This window comes from Histomonas meleagridis (assembly GCF_020186115.1).
Source record: "Histomonas meleagridis strain 2922-C6/04-10x chromosome Unknown contig_1, whole genome shotgun sequence".
NCBI classification, from domain to species: Eukaryota; Parabasalia; order Tritrichomonadida; family Dientamoebidae; genus Histomonas; species Histomonas meleagridis.
Window position 1 is genome coordinate 956521 of NW_027150746.1, and position 27604 is coordinate 984124.

Below are 27604 nucleotides of genomic sequence, written 5' to 3' on the forward strand. Positions count from 1 at the left end.
CGATACAGGCTTCAAGTCGACGTATCCATTCAAAAAACGAAGATTTATAAAAATCTTCACTTTTCGAGGCGAAAAATTCTTTAATGGCTTCTGTTAGATCATCTTCTGTTTCAAATTCATTTCCAGCATAAGAATTCTTCATAGTTCCGAACAGGTTAAAATCGCATATAGCTAGATCGGGTGAATATGAAGGATGAGACAGAATAATGAGGCCCGAATGTCTGAGATACTCTATAACGGTCTTCGCCGAATGACAGGGTGCATTATCGTAGTGCGCCTAGAGCTTGTGTTTCATATTTCTTGATTTCTTCATAAGTTCAGAACCTTCGATATTCATTAAAATGTTATTTATAAAATAATTGGCGTCAATTTTAACGTGTGTTGGTTTGACGTCAATTAATTGTACCCCCTTTCCATTGACAAAAATTGTAAACATCGTCTTTTTTGAAAAATGGGTTTCTTCGACCCTTTCTTCTAGATTATCTACATCGACTACCCACTTACTTTTATATTGGTAGCGATAAATGAACCATGATTCATCCCCTGTTAATAAGAATTCGAAGACTGTTGCTTCTTCTTGTTTAATAATTGGGATAAGAATCTTCGCCAATTTTACTCTGCAACTTTTTTGTTCGGGGGTTAAAAAGTGCGGAACCCATCGAAGATTCATACATTTATATCCCAATGTTTGAGTAAGATGCCTTAATATTGTATCATGTGTTACATGTAACTCAAGTGCAATCTTACGAGATGAATAGAATGGCTCCTTTTTGAGATGATCCTGGATTGAGACGATTAATTGTTCGTCTATCGGTCTTCCTTCCTTAGGCAGATTATTTAAATCTTTTCTGCCCATCTTTATTTCTTTAACCCAAAAATACACTTGGGTTTTTGAGAGGGCTTCGTCCCCATATACATCTTTGAGTTCCTTGACTATATCAAGAATCCTCATGTTTTTGCGTAGAAGATACATGATGACGTACCTTTGTTCCATCTGCTTAACGTACAATTTTTAACGTACAGTGGCCGTTTTTAGATTTTTCTCTATGATCTAAAGGAATTAAATTCTCAAACTCATAACAATAAAAATAATTTATACAAGCTATTTATATATATATTTATTTTGTTGATAAGTATTATGTGGGGGGAAATTCCGGTTACTTATCGGCCACCCTATATTTCTATAAATATAAAAACACCTAAACATAAAATGCTCCACTGTATTGTTCATACATTAATAATTGACAAAAATTTTGACGAGTAAATACCCAAGTGGATATGCATCTTTCATTTCACTTATAGGAGAAGAATCTGTTAAAACTTTTCCCAAATTTAAATATTTTTCAAATTCATTTAAAGAAACAGTATCGACAGTATTATTTGGATCCATCGCAACAAAACGTTTTCATAATCTCGCTCTTGCGGTTTTGACTGCATGAAGCATATTAAGAACCCAAAAATCTTTTTTATGATTAGAAATTGCATCCAATATTTCACTTATTGATTCAATTATTCCAAATCTTATAAGTTATTAAATGATATGAATTATATTTCAGTTCTCAATCAGCAATAAAAAATTTTATTTGGATTCCATTATTTTCACATTGAAAAATTATGTATTGTAGTGTTTTTATGATTTCATCGATAGGATGCCCATCTTTCGAAAAACATATATGTAAAACCTTAGTTTTATAATGTTTTTTGTAGGGATTTAACATTATTGCAAAGAAATTTGTATTGATTTTGAATCATATTCTTCTTTTATTGGAATCTCCTCGTTGTTTTTTATACACTCTTCATATAATGCTTCAAAATTTTTGAAAATTTCTTGGATATTTTTGCCATTTTCTTTGATATCTGGTGTCAAGATCATTGAATGAAAAAGCTTTACAGCAGCAGCATCATTACTTATACTTGAAATAATAAGTGGAATTTTTTTTATTCCATTTTGATAAAAAAAATTCATTTATTTTATTATCAATTTTATTCTTATCAACAAGATCATTAATTTCATTCTCAAGCATACCTTTAAAATGTTCTCTTAATGATGTTTGAGACGGAAGAGGAACAACTTGTCTCATGTGATTATAAGCATCTGGCGATAAGGAATTTAAAATATATGCAAATTTATATATGTCAATGTCATAACTTTAGAAATTTATTTATATAGATTTGAATGACAGATGGAGAGAAAATGTTGAAAAAATTCAAAATTTTTAACATTTGGTTTCGATGGAATAGGTTTTTTAAATTGGTTCAAGTTGTTTTGTATCTTTTCTATATATGCACATAATAATTCATATTTGGACTTTAATAAGTTATTTTTTTGTACAAGATATAATAATTGCTTTTTTAAAATTGTATTTTTATGTCTTTCAATTCCTATAATTTGTTCCAGTTTTGATATTTCTCTTTAGTGTTGCGCCTTTAATGATCCAATAAATAAATTAAAGTTGTTTTTTTTCTCCGAATTCAAAAAAAGATGGCGCAAAAAACCGTTTTAAAGGCAAATTAATACAAACAGACACTGTGAAAAAAATGCTTGAATTCGTATCTAAAGAAATCAAAATTTTGGAAAATTGTCAGGATCATTTTTCGCGAAACCAAAATAAATCAAAATAATTGCTATTTTGGTCTATGATGTTAGATTCTTGAATTCTGCAGTCAATTTTTACGGCAGAAATACATGATGCAATATGTATGTCAAAAAAATAATTTTGATAAATTATCTCAATCACTAATTAATTTTTTCCATTTTACTTAGCACAGTGATAGAGTCCAATTATAGAATGATTTATTTCATTAAAAAAAATTCACTTTTAATGAGATTTCAAAAAATTGATCAAAATCATTATTTCTTTAAAATTTCATCAAAATTTGAATTTATGGTATACATATATATTATCATTATTTTATTTAAGATAAGTTTATTTTATAATTTATATCTTGAGATATTTATATTTTAAACATACATGGTCCAACCCACCAAAGGACTTGGAAAGTAAAAAAGAACATGCAATATCTCACCTAGTACCTCAGTATGTTAGATAGTTATGTTGATATCATAGATGACAACGTTGGTTTGGAAGATAATAAATCGCAATTTGTCTATTTTTTTTTATTTATTCTTCAACTTCCAATTCATATTCTAATTCTGTTTATAAAGAGCATTATTCCTGTTATCGTGTCTTTGTTACTCAAACAAGTGAAAACATGCTTGATTTTCCCGATTCATAATTTAAACGGTCGTTTATTATTCGTTTCTGGTAGGTGTGGTTGTCTCAAAAAACAAATTTTCTTCCAACCTTACTGATTATTGTTCTTTGGTATCCTCATCTCCATAGTCTGCATCATTTATAGGCTCATGTTTGCAAAATGAAATGAGTCTGGCTAAGATTGTACAATTGCTGATTAGACTTCCTTGATAGGTTACTTCCAACCTAACACCTGCCGCCTTCCACTGAGCATGAATTCTATTCAACCACATTACAAACTCTGCCAGGTCAGGGCATAACTCAATAGCAGTTTCAAATAATATATCTTCACTTCCAGCTTGTCTCTCCATGACGACATTGACAGCCTCAAACACTTGTTCCATAGTTAGTACTTGGGGTGGCTCCTCAAATACATTGCCCTGCTCTTCAGTAAGTTTCACTCCACCTACATTCATCCTGGTTCTTATGTTGATCTTTCGAGCTATCACAGTTGTCAAATCATCCATTAAGGTGAGACGTGAAAATGCACTCATAATCTTTTCCCAGCTGTGTTTGTTATGACACATAATACGTATTAAACCAAACTGACATTCAACATTATGTGTTCCAAATCTTTCCAGACACAGATCATCAGACCTTGCTCTTAACTCTCTCAAAACACCAATCAATGTGTTCATAATTCGAATGCATTGATTGAGTGAACAACAATATTGCGTACCATGATTACGTTTCACTTGTTGTACATTTGGTGTTAGCCTGTCTAAGTTTTTTGCATGATATGCAAAAATATCAAGTGAAGAACAAAGATAATCCAGTCGTGTTTGAGGTGACAGCGATGAATTACGAATAGCATGTGACCATAGAGCATACGGAAGTATGTAAAACGCCATGTTAATGTGACTAGAATGTAACAATTGGAAGAAGTTTTCCATAGTAAAGATCTTCAAACAATAATGATCCTTCATCCTTCCTTTTGGTGACGTGTCTGGTAATTGAACTCCAAGCTGTAGTACTTTTTCCATATCAAGCGCGGTGAAGGCTAGCTTACCGTTTGTACATATTGAGATTTGTCCATTCAATATCCTGCTTCTAGCATTGTTCAATAGATGTAAGAAGTCGCCAATTATCAATCTATCATTCTGCAGAATCCCAAGTGCATTCTCAATTCCCTTATTTCTAAAAATAGGCCACCACTGGTTGAATCGTTCGCGATGAATTATAGAGTATCCGAAATCACCGTCACTTGCTATACAGCAAACATTGAAACCATTTGCATCTAAAAAATCAGCAGATATCTTAGCCGAATTCTGACATCTTAATCTGCATTGTCCTTTATGTATGGTAACACATGTAAAGGAAGCCATTTATACTTGCATGATAAAGGTTGTAAATGTATTAAAAATGCATTATTGTCCCCTCTCTTTGCATCATAAATTTCTTTTGTAATAGGTTCCATTGACATAGCATCTATACCCAAAACAATATCCACTTTCTCAAAATACTGAATGTTATGTCTTCTTCTAAATAGGTTGATAATGCGGATTGTTTCCGAACATATGGTTAAACACTCCTTCCACGAATTTTGAATATGGCTAAAGTGATTGTACAGCGTCTGTTTACATGGCAATGTTATGACGGAGCGAAGATAGTCATAACACTTACTCCTGAGAGTTCTTAATATGAAACAAAAATATAATTACATTGGGACTCCATTGCCGAGATTTAGGAAAACGATTGGAATTGTTCTGTGATTCAAATGATAATTGTTCCCCAAAAGGTATGGGTTTGTATACGGGCTCGTCAACCGATTTTTATTTCCTCAAATATTCTTCATAGAACTCCCTTTGACCCTTAAAAGATCTTGGTGGAAGTAATGTGGGATCATGATCTTCTATTATTTTCTCGAGTATCTGGGTTCTTTTCTTGTAGTACCCCAATGATTGTTCAAGATTAGAAATATCCTTTTTTAGCCTACCAATTTGCCTGGAAAGGGTTGCTTTCTCTGTTTTTTTTGCTCATTAAATTTGTCAAAATTGATTCAACATGATCATTATGAATTGAAAAACTTATCGTTCATACGTTAAGAAGCAGTGAAAAGAAAAGCTTTTGCACCTATCTCCTTCACTTGCCACTACGCTTATAACATATAAAAGATCAAAGAGTGATGGTGTATCATTCTATGTAATTTTATTGCATAAAAAGCACAGTGTTTGATTGTTAATTTTTATTACCGTGAATTGACCTTCCTAGAATATATAAACAGGAAACCTCACACTTATGCTAAAAGATATTTAATTGCATGCAATTAATTATAAAAAATATAGAAGTTTTATTCTTTTTACATATTAGAATGCATGATGAAATGATTTTGTTATTAGTTTTCTTGATATTGGACGTTGAAAACATTACAACATTGATATATAGTTTAGACTTAGGTTTATAGTTTACGTTGATAGGTGTGGCTAAGCGATTTGTAGTGGTACATCTTTTTCTATAAGTAAATCAAGTTGATCTATTGATTTTTCATGAAAGGAGAGAAAGAATCATGTTAATGCTTGATATATAGAATGACTAGCTACATAGAAATGTTGTTCTTACAGATAATTGAAAATGAACATTTTGAGATTACAGATGCGCATCTGCCAGCATGGAATGATCAAAATTTTAAATTCGATTTTTTGAATGATTTATACTCTACACATAATAGAAGCAATATCACTAAATTTTTACTATACACCTATGGATCGTTTTCGAGATATTTTCGTTTTAAATTTTCTTGGACCACTTATTTTTAAACTAATATACGGTTTTGACATTCTGCCGCGTTACCTCTATTTTAATTATTTTTATATATATTTTTATTTATCTCATTACGCATTCTGTGTTAAAAACATTGCTTTATCCCTGAGCACAGGCAATACATGCTTAGCATCAGATGCCTTTTGATCAACATAAAACGGCTTAAACATTTGTATTACGAATTGTTTTTGCTTCAGCAAAGGCAACTCAAAGTTCACTTTGTCTTCGCTTTCACCATGTTTCTGATAGTTTTTTATTATTTCAAGTTTTTGGAGAGATGTCGGAGTGAACTTTTGGTTTTCAATTTCAAATGTGATGGTATCATTTTGATTTGGTCGAAAAATTATATATCTGATCCTTACGTAGTTAGATTTCCTTCTCCCCATCAGTCAATATGGAGAAATTGGCATTTTTTATGCTTCACTCAAAATTTGGTAAATTTACCATTTAGGCAATTCATTTCACTAAATTTTGGCATTTTTAGAAAATAAAAAGGTGAAAAATCATGAAGAACGTTTTCTTTTGATTTTTGTGAATGAGTTTGTAGAAAACTGAAACGGAAGTGAATTGTTGAGAGGAGCTATGCAACTTGTGAATGAGCTTATAATTTAAAGTTATTGAAGTTCTAAAAATTGTTTAATTAAACAAATCATAAAGATATTTTAAACGACATAAAGATTCTTTTGTTCATATTGCAATATGAAATCATTCTGTTAATGTTAAATTGTCAATAAAAAAGATATATCTAGTTATTATTATTCATTTGTGTAAAATTTGAATCGATATACTTCAGTAAATTTATAATGAATGGTGTGAAAGTACATTTTTGAAACAAATATTTCATATACATATGAAAGCATTTAAATATTTGTGTTCCCTTAAGTAATAATAATTGCTGTATCGGTGTTAATTTGAAGATAATGAAATTTCATTATATTTAAATTGAAGTTCAATACCAATGAAACAAATAACCAAAATTTTGATGTGCTGTAACACACTATATTCTAAATATTAGTTGCGTAACTATTTCCTAAGAAGAAGATAGTTTAATCCATTCGTCAGTTTACATATCGGTTATAGGGCACCCCGCCACAGGTCAATGGAAACAGAAACAAACAACCTTAATGGCTTGGATCCATTGGAAACAACACCATTTCTTGGAAATGGTTCAACTCAACAACCCGATGAAGCTCAACCAAAAAAAGCATGGAATAGATTTATTGGAATCATTATTTCAATTATAATTGGCTTATATGCAGGATATATTTGTCGAACGATGCAAGAAGCATGGGTTTACTCAGCATTGTTCTGTTGTGAAGCAATTATATGCACATTTATATCATCTTTCTTTAAAACATATAATATCAGAAAAACAGTGAGTCAGTTTGCTTTGTACTTCTTACTGTCTGCGATTTCCACTGTAATCTGCTGCTATTTTTGGATTAAATATAATTAAAGTATTATTCTCCTTTAATTTGATTTTCTCGAAAACTTAAACAATCAATCTTTTTTAGGCTTTTTTAATATTGAGATCGTTCATGAAATTATTTTTTTTTTAATTAAAAAATGTTCTTCCATTTTAACGTTCTCCAACAACAAACGTCAAAACCGCATAAGCCCGGATGTCTGCTGTTTACATACTTGATAACAAAGGCCGCGTCCTTATTAATTTTGATTATCGAGGTGAAGTTGACTTATCCATTCCAGATAAGTTCATGACTTATATTCAAATGAATGACAAGATCCTTCCAAATCCTGTCTTTCGCATTGATGACTGGTGTTTTGCATATATTGACCGAGCTGGTATGTACTTCTTCACAGTTACTCGTAATAATAGTAATGTTACTCTTCTTCTTACTTTTCTTTCATCTCTTGCCAAACTTTTTGAAGATTATCTCGGCACATTAACACCAGAAGCTATTATTGACAACTTTTCTCTCATCTATGAACTTCTTGACGAAGTCATGGATTATGGTTATCCCCAAACTCTTGATTCAGAAGCACTAAGTGAATATATCCTTCGAAACAAGCCCAAAGCTCTTAGTGACCAACCCACCAATGTTCCAGTCAATGCCACTGGGCTTGTTACATGGCGCAAACCGAATATTGAATATTCTGTTAATGAAGTATTTTGCGATGTGATCGAGAAAGTCAATATGTTAGTCGCTAAGAATGGCACAGTCATCCACAACGAGATCACAGGCGAGATTAACATGGCCGCATACTTATCTGGTATGCCTGAAATTCGCATTGGATTAAATGACAAAATTTTATTTGACAAAGATGATCAAAACCAGCACCAAACCGATGTATCTCGCCGAGTCTTTGAGCTTGAAGACATTAAATTCCATCCATGTGTTCGGCTATCACAATTTGAGCGAGATCGTTCCATCACATTCATACCTCCCGACCGTGAATTCACACTTATGACGTATCGCTTGTCAGCTGCTATTAAGCCCATCATCCATATCGATTCTACGATTGAAAGATACAAGAATTCAAGAGTCGAAATGTTAATTCGAGCACGCGCACAATACCGACCGCAATCAGTGGCACAAAATGTGCAAATAAAGATACCAGTTCCGCCAGATGTTGATACACCTAAAGCGCAATGCACCGCTGGTCGAATGCGATATAGTCCAAACGAAAACGCATTGATTTGGACTATAAAACAATTCCCCGGCCGAAAGCAGTTCTCGTTAAGAGCTCATTTTGGATTGCCAAGCGTAGAAAGTGAAGAAGAAGAAGCAAAGAGGCCAATTGTGGTATCGTTTGAAATTCCATTCTTCACCGTGTCAGGGTTAAGGGTACAGTACTTGAAGGTGTTCGAGAAAAGTGGTTATCAAACAGTAAATTGGGTGAGGTACCTGACCAAGGATGGAACATATGAATTCAGAACATAAATAAGTAAACAAAAAACTTTTGAATAATAATTGTAGTTAACAATTTGTTTTGTTCGTGAATGGTATTAACAAAAATGATTTATGTTATCATTATAATGAATTCAAATGAGAGAATTTTAAAGAAGATAAAGAATTATAATAAAAAATTTAGCTTCAATTTTTGATGAAGTGAAATGACATTTTTATTATTATTTAACGGTCGTGAATACACAAAATTAAGGTGCCCCAAAATTAACTCCATTGGAATGGAAATGAATGGTATCGAGCACGCTATATTCGAAATCGAAACAGGGCCATCAAAACTTGAAAAAGCTATGAAAAAATTATCTGAAGTTAACTATACAGACGTACCTATTTTGATTGATCTATTATTTTTGATTTTTATGTATGGAATTTACTTCAAGTATAGGCATAGCCTTGTTATATCCTCATTACAGTTTTTCTTTTTATGCACTTTAATATATTATTCACCTTTAATAAATGACTTTTTTCAGGAAAATTGGCAAGATTACAAATTTTCTGCAAATTATTTTGATTCTGAAGGTTTATTTATGTTCATGTTCTTATCTCTTCCATTTTCATTTATTTGTATTTTATTAATTTTTGCATTGTTTCTTGACTTGTGTAAATCAATTGCTGTTCATAGATATTTTGCATCAATCATTTCAAAGGATATCAAAGGGAAAGCTCAAAAAACTCAAGAACCCGTAAAAGAACAACCATTAGAAGAATAATAATTTGTAATATAAATAAATGTCAAAATAAATTTATTCTTTTTCCCAAATGAACAATCTTTTCAAAATTTCCATACTTCTATGCATGTATGAAGCTGGTTCTTCTTCAAGTGTTTTTGTTTGCATGATGTTATGGTGTAGGTACTTCATAATCGAGTTTCAAGTACTGCAATTCACATTTCTTTAAGTGTCTTATAGGAACAGTTAATACGTGAATGTAACGTTTTTGTCTTCGAAATAATATTATTTATTTTTTATACATAATGCTTTTTCGTACTAGAAGTAGATGACTTGAGAACGTTTATTTTGTTTGTTGTTATTGACTTTACTTAATTTAATTTTCAAACAGTAATTGGTCGGAACTCTGCCAAAGCCTAATTAGATGCAATGATCTATAAAGGAAGTTCGGTAAAAACTATTGATTTTCTTGGTGACCTTCAAAGCAGTGTTGATATGTCCCAACCTTTCAAAGATGATGATACTGATGATCAAATAATATCTTTGTTTTTTTACAATTTTTCACAATTTCTTATGAATTTGGATTTACAAAATATAGATGTGATGGTTAATGAATTTTCTAAATTTCGTACTAGAAAGTATTTTACAGAATTTGAAGAAAACAATTTGCCTTATTTGTTAATGCACACCATAACAACACAAGACGACCCAATTTTGTTGCTTAGGTTATATGAATTTATCAAAAATTTATTTATCCAAAATTTCAATTATTGTATTATATTGATCGACTCAGATTTTATTGGTATTTCATGGAATGTTTTTAATGAAGTTTCATGTCTCGATTGTCAAATTCATGTACTAAAGTGTATCACATTGATTGCACGACATTCATTTGAATTGAGAGATATAATTCTACGAGTATTCACTTGTCAATCTATGATTGGTTCGATTATTCAACATGGTGAGCGTAAGGAACTTATTCCAGAAATCTTTTTACTGTTTAATACTTATCTAGAACAACCTTGTCAAGAAGAAACCTATTGTCAAATCATAGATATAGTTATTAAATTGATTCCTTTTGCCAACAAAGTCAACGCATCCAGCTTTGTTTTTACTTTCTATATGCTTTCTCAAAACGGGAAAGTATTTTCTGAATATTACAAAAAGTGCCCGGCACTTTCCCACTTTTTAAATAGCTTTAAAAACTTCCAAAAGAACGACTTACCCATAGATTTATATATTTTAAGTTGTGTTTATGAAAATCTTCCACTATTAGATGAAGATCTTTTTGTTAGAGTCTGTAAATTTTTATATGATGAAAATGATGAATCAATTCTTCTTCATGCATCAGAATTATTATGTGAATTTTTTAAGAAGGAAGAAAGTCAAATTAATACGAATTACATTCTTGGCATCATAGAAAGACTTGTTTCTATCGAAAAGTCACATCGTACAGTAACAAAAATTTCGGCGTCATTAACGTTAATAACTATTTTAATAAGATTTCCAGAATTTATTGATAAGATTCCTCCTCAAGAACTGATGGAACTCTTAATCGATATGCTCGAGATAGAAAATACAAACGTGACTTATAGCGCAATTTATTTGCTGTTACAAATTTTGGATCAAGAAAATAAAATTGGCGAATCTGAGATGTTCGACCTGTTTATGAGTTTGGATGGAATGGACAATGTGTTGTCTTTGGCTGAGGGCGAGAATGAAGAAATTGCTGAATATGCAAAATCAATTTTGATCTTTACAAGTCAAGAAAAAATTGTTTATTTTGATGAATAAAATGTTTTTATATAATTATTCAAAGTGGCCGTGCGCTGTAAGCTAATTTTTTTTTTTATGAAGTGCAAATAAATATTTCCGAAAATGTTGAGTAAAAAGACGAAAATAAACTTTTCAATTCGATCAAGTTTTTACTCATTGAATGATGGAAATTGTGGAAAAAATTCTTGACAAAGAAGTAATGCATTTTCCAAAAACCTGATACTAAGTGAAAATTCTTTTTCTTCGAGAGCTTCCCCTTATTCCATATTGATGCAAAAATGTTTGGGATCCTGATAACTTGAAAACAAAAAAAAAGCCACCGGCGGGACTCGAACCCGCAACCCCAAGATTAAGAGTCTTATGCTCTAGCCGATTGAGCTACGATGGCAACCTATCTAATTTTAGAAATGCTGTACTACCTCCTGAATTTGTCCAATTTTATTTGCATTTTGGTCAAAACGATTTGGAAATGGTATGTATATTACCATATGTGTGTGATTTGCTATTTTGTTTATTGATGTATTTCTTGGTTGAAACAAATATGTATTTATAATGTCGAAATATTAGTCACTTTGTTCTCTGTTCATTGCTTCTCTTTGTTTTTGTAACCTTAGTTGTTGCACGGCGTCCTCGTGAAGTTGGTTCATTAATGCAATTTGTTCTTCTCTTGTTAAGTTATTTTTTTTCCTTTCTTCGTTCTCTAACCTTCGAGCAGAATTTTCTTTCTCGATACTTTTGCTCTTTTCTTGTGCTTTTTCCATTAATGTTTTAAAATCTAATTTTTCAAGTGCTGTCAAAACGTGTTTTTCGCTCATTGTACTCTTGTTTTGTTGAGCACATTCTGTAGCTGCTGTTTGAACAAGCAATTCCATAAACTATTCGTTAGAAAAAAAAATATACTTCATTTGCACAAATACCAAGTGCAACAAGTGCATGGCCTCTTGCTTTTGCATTAGGGAATTTCGTTTTTAATAGTTTTTTCATACTTGGTGTGAAATTTAAAGTTGGAGCTTCAGACATTGATTTTTTTTTTTTTTTGTGGGGAATACTAACAAACTTTGTGAAAATGCATTTGGGGCATCCCTATTAATATCGATAAATGACCAATAATTTTATTGTTGTATACAAAGAAAAAATTAATATATTCTCAGCGGATGAATTTACTGATAAAAATTGCGTTTACTTTTTAAGAAAGTTACTGGAAATTTACAATGATATTAATGGTGATATTTATTATTGTGATTCAAACTTTTCATTTCCGATTATTCCTCGAACTAAACCTCTTAAATCATGTCCACAATTAATTACAAAAATTCCTGATGCTAATTTAATTAAAAATCTTCAAGCAACTCCTAGACTCGAAATCATCTCAAAAGATTCTCCTAAGTTTGGATGTGTTTGTGTTGCTTTTTATCAAAAAACAAATCCAGACAATAATGTTATAATACGATGCCCATTACCAAATGAATCCACAAAACTTGATGAATTAATATCAATGTTTGGAATGTGTTCGAAAAGGTTTACATGGAAGAATTTAACAAATGAAATCGGGAAATCTGTACATGTTTCACCACAGAAGATAAGTATTTATTCTCAAATTGATGGAGTTGAAGTTACTCATTCACAATCAAAACCTGTTTCATTCAAGGACATTCATTTATTTAATGAAGATGGTTCTTTTGTTTTTACAGGAAAATTTTATTATGATATCATTGAAACTCCGATAAGTTCCGAAAGTAAAGCAACTTCACAAGCACCGACCAAAAGCGATTATACTTTTGTTGATACAGTTTCTTCACGTGAAGCATTTTATGAAAGCATTCCAAATTTAATGAAAACTCAAATTTCTCTTTTCCAAGAAGATATAATTTCTTACTTTTCATCTGGTGATTTATCCCAATTTTTTATATTGATATTAACACGTATTACTCGAGAATTTTGTTTTGATTCAAATGACTCGATTTTGATCGTTGCATTGAAATATTTCCTATCGTCATCGTTATCAAGTATTTTTTCAAATTTAGTTAAACTTGATTCTAGTAATCAAATTCGTACATGGAAAGAAATGAACCATGCATTTTTATCATGCAAAAGTAATCCCGTCACAATTTCTAATCAAAAGAAGTCATTAACATCCAAAGAATTTCTGACCAAAGTCAATACATTTTATGCATTATCATTAACATGTTTTGTTGAGCGTATAGTTGATGTCTCATATAAAATCTCGAAATATTTTAACACTAAAACGTATGAAAATGAATATGAATTTTTTGGTCCCATTATATATCATTCCAACATATACATTGATAATGAAATTTATTTATTAATATTAACACGTGGATTTATATTTATAATTGAAGGGAAATCCAAATCGCAAAAGAACTTTGAGATATTACCAACGAAATTTGAGTTTGAGCTTAATAATAATAACAATAATAATTATATTACATTACCATTAGAATCATGGAATATATTATCATTACCTACAAACACAAGTATGTTATGTATCTTATGTGGTCCTAAACAACAATTTACTTTTAGTTTCTCAAGTTCTGAACAAATGTTAGATTTTACTATTTGTTTTCATATGTGTAAAAACGTTTTAGAAATTTCTACAATTAATCCGATAATACCTTTAAACACATCGATGACATTACAATTTAATCAAAACATGATTATTTCGAATGTTACGATGGGTAATTATCATTGGAATATATCATTTGATACTAAAAAAGTATTACAACAAGTACAAAATCTTTCAAATGATAAAAACTCTTTGTTATTAGTTCCAACATTACAAAGTTGTCATATACCATTTTCTAAAAACCAAAAATGTTCTTTAATCGGTTGTAACATTAGTCTTAAGAAAGTAAATAAGTTATTAAATAATAATATAAATTATAATTATAATAGCGAAAATTCATTGGCACGTTCAATCATTTGGGATTTAATATTTTCTTATTCGAAAAGAGCACGATTTGAAGGTTTATATTTGTTTAAGATTAGTGACTTTTCGATTTCATTAACATTTAATTCATCTTTATTACTTAAGTCATTAATTAATTATTTCCCCAATTTCATTTCTGATTTTAAGATCGATGAAATTCCATTTTTACATTATTCATGTAAGAATTCGGATAATTTATTAATAATACAAATATTATGTAAATATGTTCCAATAAACAAATTAGATAAAAATGGAGAAAATGCACTTTTTTATGCAATTTCAAACCCGAATTTACAAGTAATGAAAATTCTAATTGATAATAATATAAATATAAATCAATCGAATAAAAATGGTATTACACCATTAATCAAATGTATCATTAATAAAGATCTCGAAAAAATCGAATTTTTATTGAAGAATGGCGCAAAAGTTAATGATTACTTTAATGGATGTAATAGTGCACTTGAATATGTAATTAAAACTAAAGACATAAAAATGATAAAAATACTTTTGTCGTATGTTAAAGAACAAATTAATATCCCAAACATTAATGGCGCTTATATCCTTCATCAATGTATCATTAATGATTTCCCTGATGCAATTTACTTGATACAAAATTATTGTAATGATTTATTAGAACCGAATTTGTATTCTTATAATTATCCGCATCCTTTATGCTTCTTATTTAATGAATATAAAGAACAAAACATTAAACTTTTAATCGCGTTATTATATATTAAGAAATTAAGAGTAAATGTAAAAATTAATAAAAATAATTTGTTGATTAAAGCAATCGAAAATGGTTACGATGATTATGTGCGAATTTTGGCTGAAGATATTCGATGCGATTTAGATGATTATAATGATAATGGTTTAAGTGCTTTATATATAGCGGTGAAAGAAAATAAAAAAAATGTCGTGAAAATTTTGATTCAAAATGGGGTTCTAATAGATCAGCCAACAGCTAAAGGTAAAACAGCAGTGATGAAGGCAATAAAATCAGAAAATGAGGAAATTCTTGAAATGCTACTGAAAAATGGCGCAAATGTAAACCAATGGTTTTTGGGTGGAAAATTGCCCGTAAGTATTGCATCAAAAAATATATTGAATTTGATTAAGAAACATCAACCAAACTTAAAGTTGTTATCATTTGAAGATGGAAAATAAAATTTTACATTAAAAGTGCAAAACATAAGGTATTTCGGTGTGACCGTTTCCTAGAATCATGCACTTAAAAGTAATTTATATTTATTTACGTTTTCTCGATATATGAATAAAAAATATTAGCAATTTTGGTGTAACTCAATATCAAGAATAAATACTTATCGGAATGAAAAATTTGATTTTGTTGTAATATCCTTGATTTGAGAATTCTCTTTTTATTTCAATTTTCTGAACTTATATGGCTGCTGACCGTCAGTCGAACAATGAATTTTATCGCATGTTCAACCCCCAGTCCCTTATATTCAATTTTCAATGTATGATAAAATGAAATTGACAAGTAGTTTGAACATATGAGATGTGAAATTCAATGCATTGAATTTGTCACAAATCCTATCTAATGATTTTGCTGTTCCCATGTCTATCACTCTCATTAATCGAAATTTCTGTTAATAAAAACATTCATGTAATCGGTGACAACATGAGCCAAGCATATCAAAATGCATTGGTTATCAATCAATCAACAGATTTTTCAGATATTGAAATAATTAATGGTGAAATCATATTTGCAGAAAACGAATATGATGTGTGGATCAAAATACATAGCTTTTCGATTTCAGATAAAGTAATTGCCAATATTGATGATTTATCCAAAATTTTTTCATACTATATGCAAAATGTTTAAAACGTTTCTATAGACATTCCTATAGAAAGTACTTTGAAGTTAAAATTTGAATATTGTATAAATTTGAAACATATTTCATTTGCAAATGTTTCTCGATTTGAATACAACACGTTTTTTAAATGCCCTCAGCTGCTAACGATTGATGCTCCTACTGTAAAATATGTTGGTATATATTCGATAGATATGTGTATAAATATTGAATCACTTTCATTTCCACAAGTTACTGAAATTGATATTTATTCATTTGCGAGTTGTTCTCTATTAAAGTATGTCTCCCTTCCAAAACTTAAGCATGCTGGAAGATTTTCATTTGCATTTTGTCCACTCATATCAATAAGTTTTCCTGAACTCGAAGAAGTTGCGCCATATATGTTTGCTGGTTGTTGCCAACTCGAATCTGCTAGTTTACCAAGTGCCACATCGATTGGTAATTGGAGTTTTTATATTTGTTACTTTCTTACTGATATCTATATTCCAAAAGTTGTTTACATTTATAGCCAAGCATTTGAATATGCATATCGATTAAAAACACTTGACTTACCTTCACTTGAAGATGCTGAAGGTCCATTTATTAAGTCATGCTTTAATTTGCGTAACATTTCAATGCCTAAATTACGTCGTATTCCTGATTCATTATTTTATAATTTCAGACAATTATACATTCCATACATGCCAAATGTGGAAATAATTGGGAAACATGCATTTGAAAACTGTGTTCTTTTAGAAAACATTTTTGAAAATCTTAAAATCAAACAAATCGATGATTATGCATTTGCAAATATGCAAATTAGAGGATATGAAATTTCGTTTAAATATTGTGAACATGTTGGTAATTATGCATTTGATGGATCAACCATAATGAATATATCATTACCAAATCTAAGGTCTTGTGGTGATTATTCATTTAGTCATCTTAATGTTCAAAATTTATATTTTCCTCTTATAGAAAAATGCGGATATTTTTCATTTTCTTTTAACTCGAATTTAGTTAATGTAACATTACCATTGATTTCTCAAATGGGTGATGGACCTTTTGAAGGTTGTACAAAATTACATATAGTAAATTTACCAAATTTAACAGAAGTAAATAATTATTTCATATCACACATCGATATGAAAAATTTCGAATTTTTAAATTTGAAGTATATTGGTTCATATACATTTTATAGTGCTTTTGATATTGTTGAAACTATTAATTTTCCAAATGTTATAAAAATTGGAGATTATTTTATGGAAAACTGTCGTAAAGTTCAATCTATTGAATTACCAAATCTTGAAGAAATTGGTTCATATGCATTTTTAAATTGTAATAATTTATTTAATGTATCATTACCAAAACTTAAATATTTTAAATCTGAATTATTTTGTCATTGTAATTTAATTAAAACAATATATTTACCTGAACTACAAGAAATTGGAAATAATTTTTTATGTAATTGTTATAATATTGATAATGTAAGTTTACCAAATGTTAAAACTATTGTAAATACTGCATTTGTTAATTGTAGTTCATTAAAAGAACTTATTCTAAATAATATTAGTAAAGTTTTATCAGGTCCAATATCAAAAGATTGTAATTCATTAAAAAGAATTCAAATGAATTCACTTATTAAATCACCACCATATTTATTTAGTAATATAAAGAGTTTAGAATATGTTTCATTACTAAGATTAACTGATTCCAAATGTTATCTTTTTTATAATTGTATAAATCTGAAAACTATAATTATGCCGAGACTTAATGCTATGAATGTAACTTATTCAGGTTATGAATTTTCTAATTGTGCATCACTTGAATCGCTTCAATTTCCTTATTTAAGAGAAATATATGGAACTAATACATTTGAATATTGTATATCATTAAAACATATTAATTTTCCACGATTAAATAAAATTGGTGAATATTCGTTTTTAAATTGTATAAATTTATTTAATGTTACATTAAATAGAATAAATGTAATTCCTTCATATTGTTTTCAAAATTGTACATCATTAAAAAATATATCTTTCGAAAATGTTGATACATTTGATGGTGATGGACATTTTTCTGGTTGTGTTAATTTAGAATATATTTATTTACCGAAGTTAGAAACAGTTTCGGAAAATTCAACAAAAATATTTGAAAATTGTAAAAAATTAAATATTATTCGTTTATCTAATAACCCTCCAATAAAATTTAATGATGAAATATTTTCTTCAGCATCTTTAGGAAATTTAAGTCTTTGTTTACCAGAAGATAAATCATATAAAAATTATGCTAATGATTGTAATAGTTCAGAGTGCAAAAAAAATTATTGGAAAGGAATATTTATCCAAACTAATAAAAATTTAATAAATAAATGTAAAGGATACACTGTATTTCCAAAAATTAAATCGACTACAATTATAATTATTTGCACTATTATTGTGTCTTTAATAATAGTTATATTAGGATTTTCTTTATTGTTTTATTTATATAAAAAATATAAAAAAGAAAAAGAAAATTTGGAGAGTTTGCCTCATTTAAGTATTTCTATTGTAGACAATGTAATTTAAATATTCGAAAAATAAATAAACCTTTGTTTGTTAATTTTATAAAGCCTTTGTTTGCTTTCTGATCATATAATTTTATTAAATAATATTTTTTATATTAAGGTTTGATATGCTGATATTTCCATTTGTTTAATCATTTTATTAATGAATATTTTTAGAAAATACTTTTTCTTCAGAGTTTTATTTAAATAAAGTTTCAATTTTTTATTGAATCATTTTCGCATATATGCATATACATTATAATTTAGTAAAGTTTTTGAGTAGATTGTATTTTATGTCTTGTTTTACTGTTTAATGAAATTGGTACAGGTTCGTCTTATTTGCAAACATGTATTTTATTTAAAAATTAAAGCAGACTAAAATATTGTTTAACTTATAATATCCTGAATTGTGAAAGGTATATTTAGTTTATGAAAACCTTATACTTTTTCATCCTATTCATATGAATTTATTATTTTTTACCGTTCATTTTAATTAATAATCAAGTACTAATCTCATTGATTGATTTGATAATATTGGAATGAATCTTTTTTTTGTTCAACTCCTTTAAAAAAATACCAAATGAATAATATTTTATTTAAAAAATATCAGTATTACGTCGTATTTAATTTGATTTATAGTTTTCCAACTCATTCCATTCAGCAGGTGATATTTGTCCTGTTACATTCATTGCGCACACAGGGCTTTCATTAAAGTAAGGGTGCATCAGAGCCTCTTTTGCCGAAATTCTTTCGTTTGGAAATATCTTTAACATTCGCAACAACAAATCGACAGCGGAAGGCGGCTTATCTGCAAACATATCATCGAATGCAGGTTTCCTTGGGTACATCACGCTCTTTAGTTTGTCTCTGTATTTATATTCCATGGGACAACGATTGTATTCAATCGCGCCCATAACTTCAATGATTTTATTAAGTTGATTCGAATTAAATTCGGTCGGATCTTTCTCTTGGATTTTATTAGTGGTCTGAAATAACACTTTGCCTTGAATGAGCTCCGCAAAGATACAACCAGCGGCCCAAATGTCGATCTTTTGATCATAATATGGATCACCTAATAAAAGTTCTGGAGCCCGATACCAAACTGTAACAACACCAAAGTTCCGTTGTTCCTTGGAATTGTCAATAATTCGTGATAGACCAAAATCTATGAGCTTTACAATGCCTGGCATATCTTCAGAGTTGGGTGACATTAATAAAATATTAGATGGAGTAATGTCACAATGTGTAATTGAGCGTTGATGAAGATAATCAAGGGCTAAAAGCAATTGAAAAAGAATGGATTTGGCTACAACTGGACTCATTCGAACATTAGATCGATTGCTATAATATTCAATAACACGTTGAACATTAATAGCACCATATTCATATACAAAGGAAAGCGTTTTCCTGTTCTTGTCTAAAAATATGTCTTTTGAAAACGGATGAATAATATGTGGATAATTGATTTCACTAAGAAAAACTAATTCGCGAAAGATAGATGGGGAAATTTTCCGCTCGTCGCTGTTTATGCTTGATTGTTTTACACTATATTTTTTTTTATCATTTGAATTTTTCCGCTCTGCAAGAAATACTTGTCCATATGTTCCACCACCAATATTTTTTTTGACATCAAAAGAATCTTCAAAACTGGGCTGTTGGAATTGATTCTGATTCTTTATCATTTTAAGCAAAGAAACAGATTTCTTAACGTTCAATTAACAAAGAAGAACAACAAACTAAAAAAATAAAAAGATTTATATATTTCAAAAAGAGTTAGACAACTAAACTACAGTCTTGCCAACAACGATATTTTATGCATTTTACAAAATATTAAGAAGTGTTTAAAGTCGAGAATTTCGAAATCAAACAATATGAGAAAATTGACAAAAAACTACCAACAATTTTATACCATGCTACAACGTGTTCGAATTTTTTTAAAAAATGATTTTATCGAAATTAACTATATTATGATGAATTTATAAAAATAAGTTACTTTTAAAAAAATCATTTTCATACTTAATGAAACAAAAATTACTTGAATACATGCAATGGTAATAACAAGCAGGCTTGAATACCAATTTGAAGCATCCCAATAAACGTTCACAATGATAACAAATTCAATACTTTAAATGGTCGAATACATAATTTGAATCAATAAATGCTCAACCAAAAAATGCCTTCATAATATCATTTTTTTATTATGTCAGCTATAGGTATTGATTTAGGTACAACATACAGTTGCGTTGGTGTTTTCAGACACAATCGTGTTGATATTATAGCAAATGATATGGGTAATCGTACAACACCATCTTATGTTGCATTTACAGAAGATGAAAGACTTGTTGGTGATGCTGCAAAGAACCAAGCAGCCATGAATCCAACAAATACAGTATTTGATGCCAAGCGTATGATTGGTCGTAAATTTAGTGATCCAGTGGTTCAAAAAGATATGCAACATTGGCCATTCAAAGTTGTTCGTGGTGAAGCAGATCGTCCAAGAATTCAAGTCCAATGGAAAGGCGAAACCAAACAATTCTACCCAGAAGAAATCTCAGCTATGGTTTTAGGTAAAATGAAGGAAATCGCCGAAAGCCAACTTTCCAACAAAGTTACTGATGCTGTTGTTACAGTTCCAGCATATTTCAATGATGGTCAACGTCAAGCCACAAAAGATGCCGGTGTTATTGCCGGATTAAATGTTCTTCGTATAATCAACGAGCCAACAGCGGCTGCAATTGCATTTGGTCTTAACGAGAAATCCGATAAAGAGCGTCACGTTCTTATCTTCGATCTTGGCGGTGGTACATTTGATGTTTCATTACTTGATATCGATGGCGGCATGTTCGAAGTGCGTGCCACAGCAGGCGATACACATCTTGGCGGCGAAGACTTCGATAATCGTATGGTTAATTACTTTGCAGATCGATTCCAAAAGAAGTTCAAATGTGATTTAAGACAATCGCCACGTGCATTACGTACATTACGAACAGCATGCGAACGAGCTAAGCGAACATTATCCACAGCCACATCCGCATCAATTGTTTGCGATTCATTATATGAAGGTCACGACTTTATGGATAACATTTCACGTGCAATGTTCGAGAACTTAAATGATGAACTTTTCAGATCGACGATGACACCAGTTGCACAAGTATTAAGGGATGCGAACATGTCCAAGTCCGATGTCACCGATATAGTTTTAGTTGGAGGTTCATCACGTATTCCACGTGTCCAACAATTGTTACAAGACTTCTTCAATGGTAAGCAGCCATGCCGTGGTGTTGATCCAGATGAAGCAGTTGCATATGGCGCAGCAGTACAAGCAGCAATTATCAAAGGCGATACATCAGATACAGTTAAAGATATTTTATTGTTAGATGTTGCACCACTTTCATTAGGTATCGAAACAGCTGGCGGAATGATGACAGTGCTCATTCCACGTAACACAACAATTCCAGCGAAGAAATCAAATGTCTTCACAACATTCTCAGATAATCAGCCCGCAGTTACAATCAAAGTTTATGAAGGAGAACGTTCACGAACATGCGACAACAACTTACTCGGTACATTTGATTTAACAGGCATTCCGCCAGCACCACGTGGCGTACCACAGATTGAAGTCACATTCGATGTTAATGCAGATGGTATTATGAACGTTTCGGCACAAGATAAGTCGACAGGTAACGTGAAGAAGATCACGATTAAGAATGAGAAAGGACGTCTTTCACAAGCAGATATCGACAAAATGGTTGCAGACGCAGAGAAGTACAAAGCACAAGATGAAGAAATACGTAAGAAAGTGGAAGCGAAGAACGCACTCGAAGGATACTGCTTCGGCGTACGCAACTCATTAAATCAAGAGCAGTTTGCTAACGCATTGTCACAATCAGATAAGGACACAATCAACAAGGAAATCAACGACACGCTCGCATGGATCGAGTCTAACCAAGACGCAGACGTCGCGACATTCGAAGCGAAGCAGAAGGAACTCGAAGGCAAACTGATGCCAATTATGCAATCGGCTTATCAACATGCAGCAGGCGGCGCACAGGGCGGAATGCCAGGCGCGAACATGCAAGGAGGAAGTGGAGCATCAGCAAATAATGGACATTCATCAGGACCACGCGTTGAAGAAGTTGATTAAATGAATAAAATGTAATACAATGAATAATTTTGCCTAATTTGAATTTATTAACAACATTAATTAAGTGTATACGAAATCAATAAAATTTGTTTTTAAGATTATAAAAAATAATAAAGTCCTTTCCTTAAAAATACAATGGATAATTTATGTTAATTAAAAGTGAATTTATTGTTGATGATAATACAAAACTTTGATCAGGTTTGGAAGTCATATAAATCTAAATTTTGTTTTTGAGCTGACGATAAAAAATTTATTAAACTTCTTTTGTATGCTGGGCTAGTTAAATTACTTCAAATGCAAAAATGTTTAGATATTTCAGGAATTAATAATATGTTTTGCTTGCAAGAGATGATTTTTCATTATTTCAGGAAATTTGTGTGAAGAAGTCATAAAAATAAAAAATTAGAGTATCAGAATATGCCTTTTATCATATGATGTTTCTTCATTAACTTTATGATTCATAAACTTATTCTTGAAGGAGATTTTTGAAGTATCAATTATGTTTTTCAATGGTTTACGTTATTTGGATGGATAAAAAAAGAAATAATCCACAAAAAAAAGTTTTTGAAAGTTCAAGCGAAACAACAACCGATTACTCAAGTGAAAGCTTAACAAGCCAAAGCAATAGTCCTGCAAATTCATCCTCATCTAATTCAGATACATCGAATAGCAAAGATAGTTCAGATTCTAGTAGCTCTAAATCGCATAACTCAAGTGAATATGAAGAACAAAGTGAAGGAAATTATTCAACTGATAATGATAACTCAAGCCTCAAAAGTGATGAATCTACAAATTCAAATAGTTCAAATAAAAATCAATCAAATAAATCACAAACAAGCGGAAGCTTAATTTCAGATAGAGAACCAGATGCGTTTGTTGACCAACAAAATAATTCATCTGATAATACAAATCATAGTTCTGAAGAGAGTACCACAAGCTCCAAAAGCAATGAAAACTCTTCAGATAACGAATCGGCAAGTTCATCATCAAATAAATACAGTGAAAATTCGGAATCTCAAGAAAGCTCAAAATCAGATTCTCTCTTTTTAGGCGATTCTTTAAATGATGAAGAAGATTCATTGGTTATTTCCATCGGTCCCAAAAAAGCTGATTCTTGCAATGAGGCGAAATTTGTTTGTGCGCCTGTCAAAAACGAAAAAGTTATTGATGGGGTTTTAATTCCAGACTTATCAGATTCCTCATTAATTGATGAAGAATCAAAGGAAGAAACATTTGAAATTAATTATGCTCTTCCGCAATTCAACTTGCCAATGATTGCTCCTATCAATGATGATCCAATCATTAATCAATACCTCGAAAGATATTCTCCTCGTGTAATTATGGAAAAAATCAAACAGACCATTCAAATCTAAACGAACTTTTTGTTTTCAAAATAAACTATTTAATGTCACTTCACATACGATCGTTTTAAATTGAAATTAAGTGTGTTCGTTTTTAGATTTTCCCGGATGCTAAAAGCTGTTGATATAAGCAGAGGCTGCATAGAGTCTTAGAGTCTGGTGCAATCTTCCAAATATCTTCAAATGGAACAAGTCTCAAAATAATTTGTTCATGGGCATCTTCACCTCCAATTTTTCCTTCAAGTTCTTGAACTTTTTCATGTGGGAGAGTGAGGTTCCATAAGAAATATCTTATGTATTCATCAAGTAGTCCTTGTGACGAATAAACACCTGGATACTTCCCTTCATAAGCAAGTTGCGTCATATCAACCAGATCTTCTGGCTTGGCTGTTAGCCCACATTCCTCTTCAAGCTCTCTAATTGCAACGCCTCTCAAATTTCCATTTCCATCAGTCATTCCTGCTGGAATTTCGCGGAGAACTGTACTAGCTGGAACGCGTGGTTGTTCTGTGAGGATTGAGTATTTCTTTTTTGTTTCGGCATCGGTGATAATAACAAGCATAGCAACAGCAGATCCTCTAAGAACAACAATACCAGGGACTTCGATTCCATTACGAAGTATTTTGCAAATCATTTTGATAAATCCTACTCTTCCAGTCCTAAATTTATCAACAGATTGGATTTCTATAGACTTAAGTTCAAAAGAAGAATCAAGAGCGTTCAACCAATCCTTAAAGAGTGACGTTTCAAGTGCATCTGCAGCATTTGCTTGAGGTGCAACTGTGACTGGGATTTTTTCTCCACGGAACCCTATTTCCATTAGCCAAATTAGATACGTTTTTTAAACGATAGAATATTCCGAAGCGGTTAGATAAACAGTTGACCCTTTGAAGGGTTCCCCATTGAAAAAGTTATCATTTGAATTGATATTGATCGGATATGATCACCTACCAGGGCAACTAAGCATTCAAAAACATTTTTCAATACTTTACACAACATGATTTGCTGAAATAAAAAGGTAATCATAAATAAATAGCAGCAGTGTATTACATAGAGACATATGAATCGTATACGAGCAACTAACTGGTTGCAGTAAGAGTTGCTAAGTTTCTTGTAATATTTAAAAACGAAACGATGTTATATATCCGCATTGATATCAAAACATTACTTGAAAAAAGTTTAGTTGTGAAAGTCAAAAATTAGATAAAAAGTGTTGTTTTTAGACAACAGAGATTGTACCCCTCCTACGACCAGTACGACGAGCTGCAACAAGACCAACCTTTTGACCTGGACGAGCGTTACGAGAAACTGTTGATGGCTTACCGATGTGTTGATGTGAACCACCACCATATGGGTGATCGACTGGGTTCATAGCTGTACCACGGACAACTGGCCATGCCTTTCTCTTTGCAGCGTATTTGTGTGCAACTGTACCGGCCTTAAGAAGTGGCTTTTCGAGACGACCACCACCAGATACAACACCAAGGCATGCGCGGCAATTGCTGGAAACAACGACTTTACGTCCTGATGGAAGTTGAACACGTGTGTAGCCATCATCGTTGTGTGTGATAACACGGCATGAATCGCCTGAGCAACGGCCATAGCGACCACCATCTCCTGGATGATGTTCAACATTGCAAACTTCAGCACCCTCTGGGATTTGGCCAAGTGGGAGAATGTTGCCAACGTGAAGGGAAGCTGTTGAACCGACTTGGATTAATTGACCTGTGTGAATACCTTCTGGGGCAATAACAAGATGCCTTTCAAGACCTGCCTTACCAGACTTTTGGAAAACAAGTTGGGCAAGTGGTGCACCTCTTCCTGGATCATGAATGATGTCTTTAACAACACCAACAATTTGTGCAGATCTTTGAGCAGCAGTTAATGGCATAAACTTAGCAGCACCTTTTCTGTGGTGTGTGTGGGCACGGAAAACATTACCATTACCTTTACGTTGTGCACGGATTATATGACCCATCTAAAAAAAGGGATGGCCAAAACCGGAACAACCGCAAGGAGAACGTTATTTATTTAAAGTAACCGCAGAATGGGTCTGGCCAAACAAACCTTGTGAATTGCCAATTTGAGGTTTCCCATGATGTATGCTTTTGTTGCTATCATTCTGTAAAACCACAGACAATATTGGAGATTCGGATTCGAAGTTAATCGTATTTTCATTCGTTAAAGTTCTCCAAAAAATTTTTTTAATCGTCAATTTTTTTTTTAATTTGTTAAAATAATTGTTATTATGAGTTATTTTTATTCTAGTTAAACCTTATAATGACACGATTATGTTTACAGATACCAATGAGTTCATTTGTTGATGGATTTGTGGTAGTAATTCTATATGAAATTTTCCGAGGAGCTACTTTCGTTATTGTAGCTTTTGTTAGAATTGTATCATCAATATAAGCTGGTGCAATATGATCAAGATCAACAAATGCTCCAACAGAACTATGGTTTTTGTCAAGGGCACTTTCAAGCCAATCAGATGACACCAACTCAGAGAAACGCACAAGATCTGATGTTGATAATACATCATCTCCTTGTATTCCAGTTGGATTGTATGTTCTTTTTGGAATTATCATAAATTTGCGTTCCAAAGTTTCTCCAACTTTAAATATTTTGGTGAGATCCATTGTTGGTCGTAAACGAAATCTTTGGAATGAAATTTTGGTGAGCATCTCAATATTTTAGATCACATTTCTTTATACGCCTGTTATGGATCATGACACTTTTTGAGTATACATGACCGTTTAGAGGTACTTCAACTCCCAAAAAACAGATTTTTTTTCTTTTTTTTCATTCCATATGTAAGCATTCCATGAATTCTACGATAACTTATATTTTAATTCAAAAAATTTTATAAACTCATGAAATATATTTTTTAATCGATTTTTTTAAAAATTTATTTTTTATATCATTCATGATTAATTTATGATGAATTTTATATTTTATTTATTTAAGTTATACATTGAACGTGTATGATTTTTTAAGATTGCTTCTTCATAACATTCAACAGACCTTTGAATAAGACTCGTGCTCTTCCCAATATATTCATAATATTCTCCTAATGAACATAATGCATCAGGATTCTTAGTTTTGGCTGATTCAACTAAAATTCTTCCACATTTCCCTAAATCTGGTGGAATCTCTTGCAAATCTTTTTTTTATTAAATAGTTTACATATAGGACTTCAGAATGTTGTGTGATGTGATGTGATGCTTCAAAATTTACCCAAACCGTTAAAAACAATGAAAAAGCCGATACATACCGTTAGTAAAGTCGGACCATAAATAAAATGAAGAAGCAAAAACTATTAAATGATATCGAAGTTCATCAATCAATAATGCAAACCCTCTTTAGGTTGGCTAAAACAAATATCATAGAATCAGCAAATTCAATAAT

At 31.1% G+C, this 27604-nt stretch overlaps 9 protein-coding genes across 9 annotated transcripts; 3 read left to right on the forward strand and 6 right to left on the reverse strand.

Annotated features, from left to right (window-relative positions):
• Positions 1-3313: 3313 nt before the first annotated feature.
• Positions 3314-4105, reverse strand: GO595_000265 (uncharacterized protein; the record flags this gene model as incomplete). The annotated part of the gene is made up of 1 exon (XM_067915578.1): positions 3314-4105. The coding sequence occupies one exon, from the start codon at positions 4103-4105 to the stop codon at positions 3314-3316; it is 792 nt and encodes a 263-aa protein (XP_067779720.1).
• A 3531-nt stretch (positions 4106-7636) lies between these two features.
• GO595_000266 (AP-1 complex subunit mu-1) lies at positions 7637-8917 on the forward strand (the record flags this gene model as incomplete). Its single annotated transcript, XM_067915589.1, has 1 exon — positions 7637-8917. The coding sequence occupies one exon, from the start codon at positions 7637-7639 to the stop codon at positions 8915-8917; it is 1281 nt and encodes a 426-aa protein (XP_067779721.1).
• A 3031-nt stretch (positions 8918-11948) lies between these two features.
• Positions 11949-12257, reverse strand: GO595_000267 (uncharacterized protein; the record flags this gene model as incomplete). The annotated part of the gene is made up of 1 exon (XM_067915600.1): positions 11949-12257. One exon carries the CDS (start codon positions 12255-12257, stop codon positions 11949-11951), a length of 309 nt encoding a protein of 102 aa, XP_067779722.1.
• Positions 12258-19314: 7057 nt separating this feature from the next.
• On the reverse strand, positions 19315-20373 carry GO595_000268 (cyclin-dependent kinase E-1-like; the record flags this gene model as incomplete). The annotated part of the gene is made up of 1 exon (XM_067915611.1): positions 19315-20373. The coding sequence occupies one exon, from the start codon at positions 20371-20373 to the stop codon at positions 19315-19317; it is 1059 nt and encodes a 352-aa protein (XP_067779723.1).
• Positions 20374-20891: 518 nt separating this feature from the next.
• Positions 20892-22835, forward strand: GO595_000269 (cytoplasmic heat shock protein 70; the record flags this gene model as incomplete). The annotated part of the gene is made up of 1 exon (XM_067915622.1): positions 20892-22835. One exon carries the CDS (start codon positions 20892-20894, stop codon positions 22833-22835), a length of 1944 nt encoding a protein of 647 aa, XP_067779724.1.
• A 527-nt stretch (positions 22836-23362) lies between these two features.
• On the forward strand, positions 23363-24208 carry GO595_000270 (uncharacterized protein; the record flags this gene model as incomplete). Its single annotated transcript, XM_067915634.1, has 1 exon — positions 23363-24208. One exon carries the CDS (start codon positions 23363-23365, stop codon positions 24206-24208), a length of 846 nt encoding a protein of 281 aa, XP_067779725.1.
• Positions 24209-24290: 82 nt separating this feature from the next.
• Positions 24291-25016, reverse strand: GO595_000271 (hydrolase, NUDIX family protein; the record flags this gene model as incomplete). Its single annotated transcript, XM_067915645.1, has 1 exon — positions 24291-25016. One exon carries the CDS (start codon positions 25014-25016, stop codon positions 24291-24293), a length of 726 nt encoding a protein of 241 aa, XP_067779726.1.
• Positions 25017-25415: 399 nt separating this feature from the next.
• GO595_000272 (60S ribosomal protein L8) lies at positions 25416-26174 on the reverse strand (the record flags this gene model as incomplete). The annotated part of the gene is made up of 1 exon (XM_067915656.1): positions 25416-26174. One exon carries the CDS (start codon positions 26172-26174, stop codon positions 25416-25418), a length of 759 nt encoding a protein of 252 aa, XP_067779727.1.
• Positions 26175-26460: 286 nt separating this feature from the next.
• On the reverse strand, positions 26461-26784 carry GO595_000273 (dihydrolipoamide acyltransferase; the record flags this gene model as incomplete). The annotated part of the gene is made up of 1 exon (XM_067915667.1): positions 26461-26784. One exon carries the CDS (start codon positions 26782-26784, stop codon positions 26461-26463), a length of 324 nt encoding a protein of 107 aa, XP_067779728.1.
• Positions 26785-27604: the final 820 nt, after the last annotated feature.